The 9,275-nt window shown below is 42.0% G+C and overlaps 1 protein-coding gene across 1 annotated transcript; it reads left to right on the top strand.

Annotated features, from left to right (window-relative positions):
- Positions 1 to 2,567: 2,567 nt before the first annotated feature.
- Positions 2,568 to 8,393, top strand: igbp1 (immunoglobulin (CD79A) binding protein 1). The gene is made up of 6 exons (XM_063203885.1): positions 2,568 to 2,792; positions 3,259 to 3,567; positions 4,384 to 4,579; positions 6,572 to 6,648; positions 7,461 to 7,579; positions 8,042 to 8,393. The coding sequence occupies exons 1-6, from the start codon at positions 2,581 to 2,583 to the stop codon at positions 8,188 to 8,190; spliced, it is 1,062 nt and encodes a 353-aa protein (XP_063059955.1). The 5' UTR covers positions 2,568 to 2,580; the 3' UTR covers positions 8,191 to 8,393.
- Positions 8,394 to 9,275: the final 882 nt, after the last annotated feature.

Raw genomic sequence — 9,275 nt, 5'->3', positions numbered from 1 at the left:
AGTGCTGCTGTTTTTAAACAAACAGAATAAACCTAGCCTAGGAAACTAGACGGGCCCTAGCGACAGAAAATATTTTTTGCCTGGTAGGTTTGCCGGCCCTACAAAGGCAAAGTGCAGTAAATATGCCAAAATGAAAGCGGACAAAAATGCCTTCAAAGTTTTGTTATTAGGTTAGGTTATTATTGTCATTACTACAAATTTGACATAACAATATCTCTAAAACCGGACACGTTTGGAACATAAGGCTTTGTCACAAGATAAAGGAGTCGTTATGAAGACCATTTTCAGTGTAAAATCAATTTCGACAAAATATGTAGTTACTGCACTTTGCTTTTGTACAGGGGACAATCATCTGGGCCCTGAAATCTGCCCTCCAATCACACCCTGTATCTGTTTATCATATTTCTTGTCTGTGTGAATCTGTGTATCCTGTCATGGTGTAGGGCTTAGCACAGTCATGACGATGGCTGTGCCAGCCTTTTATGAGCAGTTAAGCAGTTGATGTCAGCTGTTGATTCTACCCACAGCCTTCAGCTTGGTCAATGGTGCGATATCAGAATAGGAGGGAGACGAAGGAGTCGCACAGGAGCTGAATGCAATTCAGTGAAACTGTATTTAAAAGCAAAAAATAAAGAAAAGACAAAGACAAAGTGGGTAACAAATGTTTCGGGACTCTAGCCCATCATTAGTGTTCCCTATCTGAAAAAATGATCAATCTATCTTACCATGCGAGAAAAGTCAAGCTTTCTTCACACACATATCAATTAAACAAGCCTAGCGAATGAGGTTGATAAATTGGAAAACAAACAAAACACTGCCTTTAGGAATCCCTCCAAATGGGTGTATATGACTCAAACTTTGTTTTCGTTAGGTTACTTTGTTTATCTGAAATAGGGACCATCTACAACAGCGGTTACAAAACATCAGTGGTTACAAAAGTAAGATGACTCATACTAGATTGTAGCTAAAAGCTTATTTCCATTTGGAGTCCCAGACTGAGTGACACACAGGCCGCAAAAGAAAAAAAAACATTTGTGAATGCTAAAGAACAGGCAGACAGGTCAGGCATTGTGGTCACGCCGAGTGATTTACGACACTGGGGGCAATGCTGCACTTAAATTCAGATGCAGAGATAGACATTTACAGCAAGGACTTAAGTCCCGCTCACATTCCTGGGGTCAATTCAACCTGGGGGGTAAAGCCACCGAAAGGACAGGTGGAGAATTTCTTATAGATATAACAGATTATAAATTCCTCTAAGCACACATTTCAAGTTGCAGCAAGCGTGCAACAATCTCTTACCATCAGGGTCTATTGGATGACAGCAAGAGCGCAAGGGAGTGTTATGAAGGACTGTCAGTTGTTCAAGCATGAGTGCTTTCATGGTGCTTTCATAGTCAGAGGAGTACACTTGAAATCACCTTTTCTGAGAGACGAACACAACAAGATGTTCTCCAAGGTCACTGGTTGAGCGCTTGCCATCTGTCTTCCAGGACTGAAAGCCTAATGGTGTCCCCCTATCCCAGAGGCATGCCAAGAATCTGTCAATGCCCCGTGCCTGTTGTTTGGCTGACTGAGGAATTGCTTTAAAAAGACACACAACATTTTTTTTTTTGCAAATAGAAAAATAAACAAATGAGCAATTTCTTGCACTGTTCATGGACTTGTGTAGTTATGTGCATCAGATCAATGCTTGCAGAAATGCTGTCATTAAACTATAAATGACTATGAAAGTGCACACCTGTGTGTATGCTCACTCATTTTTCTCCACTATTACACCCTTTTATGCACAACACTGAATAACATGTCCTAATATTTGTCCACTAAACGTTTTGATGGACCATATAGCCTATTATATAACATTAAAATAAGCATCTAAACTAAGCTTATATGGAACATTCATGGCACCTGTTAAAAGTGCAATGTGATGCTATTGCAGAGGCTTTTATGTTTCAGTAGGCCTTGCCAAATAGCCTACCCAAGGTATGAAACCAGGTATACTAATACTGAGTCTACAGTTATATAAATACTTCTAAAATGCAAAACTACTGACTTACACAATATTGTAGTAAATAATAATTTTCCAATTGTTTAAAGAGTTTAGTGTTGTCTATGCAAAATAGGCTGACCATAGGCCGCCTACTACGCTGCACTACTATAGCCTACTACTAACCACTGGAGAAAAGGCCTCGGTACATTTTAGTTTTGCTAAATGTACTTATTAGTAACCCATAGTATACTAAAATAAATTCTGTAAAACAGTTTAATTGCAGGCAATTAATCTCCTGGACACATCACAGAAGACAACAGAGAAAAAATGACAAAGAGGGGCGCTTTGCTTTTACTCATATTGATGTTAACGTTTCTCAAAACGGATTCCCAAAACTAATTCAGTTTAATCTATTGTAGGCAGGAATATACCTGTTATAGGGTCGGGAAGAAAGAGACTTTGCTTGAGTTACCAAAAATGACCTTTCATGTCCAACACTGACCCCTACTGGAGGGTTGTTGAAATTGTTAGTTCTGGAAAGTACGGAAGCCGAAGAGCACGCCTTCTCGTTGTTTTTCAATTTCGAGAAAATGGCGTCGACAGAAGATGTCAACCACATACAAAACTCAGAGCCGGAGACTCCTAAACTTGGCGATTTATTAGATCGTGGGTGGAAATTGTATGAAGAAGTTGATACTACAAATGAACCCACAGGATCTAATCCAATTCAAGTCAAAGTTAAGCGAGGCATTATGCAACTGGAAGAGGCATCGCGGATGGTGGCTCAGATCGCTTTATTCAGGTGAGTGTGCCAGTGCAAGCTAACTCAAACTAGCCCATGTTGACATTTGCTCACCAATTCACTAAGACACCCAAGTTGTTTTGTTATTTTGTACATAATGACGTTGACACCGCACTGTAAAATCACCCCAGCTAAACCGAAATATCACCATGTACAGAGTGTATAATAAACTAAACTGTCGGTAAGATAATAGCTAACTTAGCTCATCAGCTAGGGACCATAGTTGCTACAATGTATCAATCAGAATCGTCAGCCCGGTGCTGGAGTGATAATGATGCAAAATAAAATATTGTTGTTGTAGTGGTAGTATCCAATCTGACGTTTCAGTGTACTGACGGGACTAATGTAGACACAAGAAGTTGTAGCTGTATCATATCCATATTTCTGTCACCTGTTCTTCAATGTGATGCATACTGTATGTAGTTCCTATCTGGTTATCACTAATCCAAACATGTTTACCTTCCAGTCGGAATGAAGAACTGGAGGAGATAGCCACGGCTGACTTGAAGTATTTGATGCTCCCTGCTCTACTCGGCGCGTTGACTATGAAACAGGTGAATCTGTCAAAGCGTCTGGAGCAAGTGCAGATGGCCCGCGTCTATTTTCTGGATTTCCTGAAGAGATGCAAGGAATACAACGTTAGCAAGTTCGAGTTGCCTAAAGCAAGCGATGCTTCGGATGACACACCTGAAGAGGACGGTAGTCTTCCTCCAGCACCCCTCAGACAAGCTGACCTCATATCGATGGCAACACAGAGAAACGCCAAAATCGAAAGGTATGCATGACTTTCATATAAGTAAAATGTTGATGAAGCCTACACATGCACACATTCTTCACATCAAATAAAACCAACCTTCCCAAACTATTTAGCGATCTTCCATGACCAAAAATCAGCACATTCTTTACAAAACAATGTTAAATAACTATTTGTTGCAGAAAATAAGTCCATGCAATCTTGTGACCTTCCAAGTAGGCAGGTGCGCACAGGTGTGTAGCACTGGTATAAGATTTACAGCTGGTGCTCAGGTAAGAGAATAGGTTTAATGCTGCCCAAAACCCACATTTTAGAAAAGTAAGGTCTGCTTTTTTAATTAGAAAATGCATACAACCACACTATGCCATTTGAGACAATTGCTCCTATGAAGACACCTGAAATAGTCTTGCTGTGATATAGATCTCTAGTGCACATGTTTATTTTGTCTGTTTATTATTTGTTTGTGGGTTGGGGGGTGGGGGGTAGCACCAGTAAGAAATGAAAACTACTTACACCCCTGCCTAATACTTAAATTACCTGGCACGAGTCAGCTGATTATAATCATGACAGTGAATGCACTCCTGTCTCCCCTGTAAGGTCTTGGGTAAAACAAAAACAAAAAGAGAGGATGTACATGCACTACACATCAGGTTTCTGCTACTGCATCTGCACCAATATTTGCTGTATACTCACAGACTTGGTACGCAAGTCGATTCAATTCCTAGATTTCCCCTTTCTGGAACAGCCTTTACTGACGTGCCCTGATAATTCCAGGTATACCCATGAGAAACCTGTTCTTGTCCGCATAAACCTGCTCTATGCTTTCTACATGTGCAGGTATAAACAGAGGAAAGACACAGAGGCGAAGCTGACGGAAATCAGATCGTCAGTAGAAGATGGCACAGCGGATGACGAGATTGTGCGGGATTTCTACCTCCTCAACATTCGGAAGTGGATAGCGATCGCTCTCGAGGAAATCGAGAGCATTGATCAAGAAATGGAGATCCTCAAGAAAATGGACGTTCTCAAGCAGGTGTGTGTCTGATGTTTTTGTATCTGTTTATCTGTCTCTCGGTTAACATTCTCAAGCAAGTGTGTTTTAAATGGTATCTATCTATCTATCTATCTATCTATCTATCTATCTATCTATCTATCTATCTATCTATCTATCTATCTATCTATCTATCTATCTATCTATCTATCTATCTATCTATCTATCTATCTATCATTGCACTACCAAACAGTTTCACATGCAACATGTGCCTTAATGTATACATGCTGTATGTTTACAGTAATATGTATTGTACCTGTACATACAGTGCCCTCCATAATTATTGGCACCCCTGGTTGAGATGTGTTAAAAGCCTTAAAATAAATTCAGTGTTTATTGCAGAAGAATACTGTCACACTGAAAAATTTAGGAAAATGTAGCCTTCAACTCAAATGAATTGTAGGAAAATAAAAAAAATCCCTGACTAAAAAATAATTCTTTTTCATTAAATCACCTGTTCCACAATTATTGGCACCCTTAACAATTCCCAGGAAATAAATATAATTGAAGCATTTCTGTCATTTCTACAGTAGTTTACAAAGTTTACCAGAGTATGTAGGAACATTTAATTAGTAATTCATCACTTCCTGTTTCCCTGGGGTATAAATATGACGTGACACCGAGGCCATTTCTCTTATCCACTTTTAAACATGGGAAAGACAAAGGAACACAGCATACAAGTAAGGCAGATGTGCGTCGACCTTCACAGGTCAGGCAGAGGCTACAAGAAGATTGCCACTCAACTGCAGCTGCCCATATCCACTGTGAGAGGAATAATTACGAAGTTCAAAACAACTGGAACAGTGGTAAACAAGCCTGGACGAGGACCCAAGTTTATTTTGCCACCACGCACAGTGAGGAGGATGGTAAGAGAAATCAAAAGATCTCCAAAGCTCACTGTTACAGAATTACAACAAATGGTAGCATCCTGGGGTCACAAAGTGTCCAAATCAACCATCAGGCGCTGTCTACACGCCAACAAGCTGTTTGGGAGGCATGCACGGAGAAAACCTTTCCTCACCCACAATCATAAACGCAAACGTCTGGAGTTCGCCAAGCGGTATTGGGGCTTCAACTGGGACCGTGTGCTTTGGTCAGATGAGACCAAGATTGAGCTTTTTGGCAACAAACACTCTAAGTGGGTCTGGCGTGCCACGAAAGATGCGCATGCTGAAAAGCACCTCATACCCACTGTGAAGTATGGGGGTGGGTCAGTGATGCTGTGGGGCTGTTTCGCTTCCAAAGGCCCTGGGAACCTTGTTAGGGTGCATGGCATCATGAATGCTTTGAAATACCAGGACATTTTAAATCAAAATCTGTTGCCCTCTGCCCGAAAGCTGAAGATGGGTCGTCACTGGGTCTTTCAGCAGGACAATGACCCTAAACATATGGCCAAATCTACACAGAAATGGTTCACCAGACACAAAATCAAGCTCCTCCCATGGCCATCTCAGTCCCCAGACCTCAACCCCATTGAGAACCTGTGGGGTGAGCTGAAGAGGAGAGTACAGAGGAGAGGACCCAGGTCTCTGGATGATTTAGAGAGATTCTGCAAAGAGGAATGGCTGAAGATCCCTCTTTCTGTCTTTTCCCATCTTGTGAAACATTATAGGAGAAGATTATGTGCTGTTTTGTTGGCAAAAGGGGGTTGTACAAAATATTAACAACAGGGGTGCTAATAATTGTGATACACATTATTTGATGTCAAATAATTATTTCTTTATGTGGGATTTTTTCCCCACTGAATAAATGCACTTGTATTGAAGGTTGGATTTTTCTCTTTTTTTCCATTAAGGTCCCATATTATTTAGAAAAAAATAATAATAATTGGAAGCTAAAAAACACATCTTAACCAGGGGTGCCAATAATAATGGAGGGCTCTGTATGTACAGTATGTCTATGTCCTTTGTATGCCTATTGCATGAGAAGTGGACAATAAAGCTGACTTTTTCTTGGTTCTCTGCTTGGTTTCAGGGCACATCACAGCCCTCTCAGCCAAAACGCCCACCCATGAAGCCCTTCATCCTGACGAAAGACGCTCTTCAGGCCAAGTATGTTGGCACATCATTTTTTTCTGCAAAAATAGATTTAAAGTGTTACAGTAGTGTGTGTGTGTGTGTGTGTGTGTGTGTGTGTGTGTGTGTGTGTGTGTGTGTGTGTGTGTGTGTGTGTGTGTGTGTGTGTGTGTGTGTGTGTGTGTGTGATGATGACGATGACGATGACGATGACTGGATGTGCAAACACAAGCCTCCTTGGTTGTAATGACATCCCATGCCTTTGTTTCCTGCAAATGTGAATGGACAACATTGTTGTGAATAGGCACCGGTTACATGCACGTTTACAGGGTTGTTTTCCTTACCTTTATGTTAATGTGTATCACTTCCCTCTGGCTTGTGATTTAATATCACCCCATATGTTTTATCTGTCAGTATGTCTCACTCCTCTCCTCACATCTGATCAGTGTTTTTCTGTACATTACCCTGAAGTGGCGTAAGACTATTAAGGCAGCCTGTGGCGTAAAATTGCTCAAATTTTCAACATTGATATCGTTGATTTTGATGAGAATGCAAAGTTGTGATATGATGGGGAAATGCTTAGTGTGAGGGAAGGGAATGGGTAACGGACCAGTGGTGCATTTCTCGAAAGCGTAGTTGTTAGCAGTTAGCAACTTGGGTAGTTGCCAATGGGAAATTGCATTGCAAACAACAAAGTAGCTAATGTAGTTGGCAACTACGCTTTCGAGAAATGCACCCCAGGTAAAAACTTCTGGGAAGAATAGAACCTGGAAAGTGGCACATTGGTGTGCATCAAGCCTTAACCTTAACTAACCCCCTCACATTAATCCTCTCCTCCATGTCCCCAGGGTGTTTGGGGCAGGTTACCCCAGCCTTGCCACCATGTCAGTGGATGACTGGTACGAGCAGCACAAGAAGAAAGGCTGCCTCCCCGACCAGGGTGTCCCCCGAGGACCCAGCAGCTCTGGTAGGAACTTGTCTCTTTCTCTCTCTCTCTCCAACCCATCCTGTTGGCAATCTATCTTAAAGCAACACATAATAGTTTTTTGAATCTTAAGACAATGTTTCAGAAAGCATTGGTCAGTGGTCAATCAACTTTTTTTTATGTAAGAGTGGGTTTTGTAGTTTAAATTTGATCATGGTCCTGCTTCCAACCTGTAGATTGACAAAGCAAAAACTACATGCTGTTGCTTTAAATCATAATTTGGGGCTCTGTCTGTAATGGGCCCATCTGTGTCTAAAACTGAAAGAATGAGCCACTCTGTGTTAAAAGAAAGTTTGTTTCCTATCTCTGGACAAGATCCTGTAATGTGAACGAGCCAAACCCTTGTGTTGAATGGATACATTTAGATTTGCTAATGTAAGTGTGAACAACTCCTGATGTTTTAACATGTCTCCTCGATGTCCTGTGTTGCCCCGCCCTCCCCAGCTGACTACGATGCGGAGGAGCGCGAGAAGGAGGAGAAGGAGAGGCAGGAGGAGAACGACGACGAGGAGGCGTTGCAGAAGGCCCGGGACTGGGACAACTGGAAGGACACGCATCGCAGAGGCTACGGCAACCGCCAAAACATGGGCTGACATGACTACGCCACACACACACACACCTACAGTATACACATATACACACTGCCTGAACCGCCACCACCACCACAAGCACTTCACGATATTAGACCCCAACTGATAGACACACACACCTACAGCCCATGCCAACCACACTGAGTCGTCTCTCTCTCTCTCGTTTGATTTTGTTTGGAAATAAAAGTAGCAATCTATGGCCGCCAGTGTGTGTACGCGTGTGTGTGAGCAGCGCATGGCTCGAGTGAGACACACACCGCCACTCCTATTCCCGTTGCCGCTGTGACTGTGTGCAGCTCTTGAAAAGACTTACCTGCACAGCGGAGCTGCATGCTCGACCACCACACTCTCTCCTGAGTGAACCAACCAAGCCCCTTTCACAAAGTCGTGGAGCTCAAAGCCATACCTGGTTCGACTTGGATGGAAAATGCCAAGCCCTATTTTGCTAAAATGATCCAGAAAAGAAAAGAAAAGAAAAGAAAAGAAAAGAAAACAAAGGGTCATTTTTTCTCCCTGACAGGTTTGACCCATTTCAGACGAGAGTGTTCTAAGGGACTCGTCGGGACGCATAACTGATTTAATTACAGGCAATTGTCACAGTCGTGTTTTTTCATCTTTGCTTAGTCTAGTTTCGTTTGTGATTTGGTCTTGAGTCTTGTTGTGTAGAGGTGGCAATCTGAGGTGACCTAATTTTTTTTTAAAGAGAATTTCCGAAGGCTTCTATTATTGCATACTGTTCTGTGTGCAGGGTTCATGCAGTTGGAACACTGGTAATGACTAAAAGGGCGGATGTTGAAGGAACTGTACTAGATACCACCACCCTCACCCGCGGCCACTGTATATACTGTGGTTTCTGTGTAGTTTAAAGCTTCAAACTTGCTCTAACCCACTGATGCTTAGAGGTGGGCAGAAATCCAGAGAAAGGGGCAAATGAGGTTGTTTGTTATTGGTTAGGCTGTGCATTGGTAGTGTGGGGGGTCCGTTTCAGCTACTGTAGCCTTTTTGTATGTAAGGAGTATCAAGGCTATACAAATCAGAGCAATACGATGTGGTGCATCTTTTTGGTGGAAAGGCAGTGTGAAATATCC

Source organism: Engraulis encrasicolus, chromosome 7 (assembly GCF_034702125.1).
Source record: "Engraulis encrasicolus isolate BLACKSEA-1 chromosome 7, IST_EnEncr_1.0, whole genome shotgun sequence".
Taxonomy (NCBI): domain Eukaryota; kingdom Metazoa; phylum Chordata; class Actinopteri; order Clupeiformes; family Engraulidae; genus Engraulis; species Engraulis encrasicolus.
The sequence above is the reverse complement of the archived record's forward strand: the minus strand, read 5'-3'. Positions and strand labels throughout refer to the sequence as shown.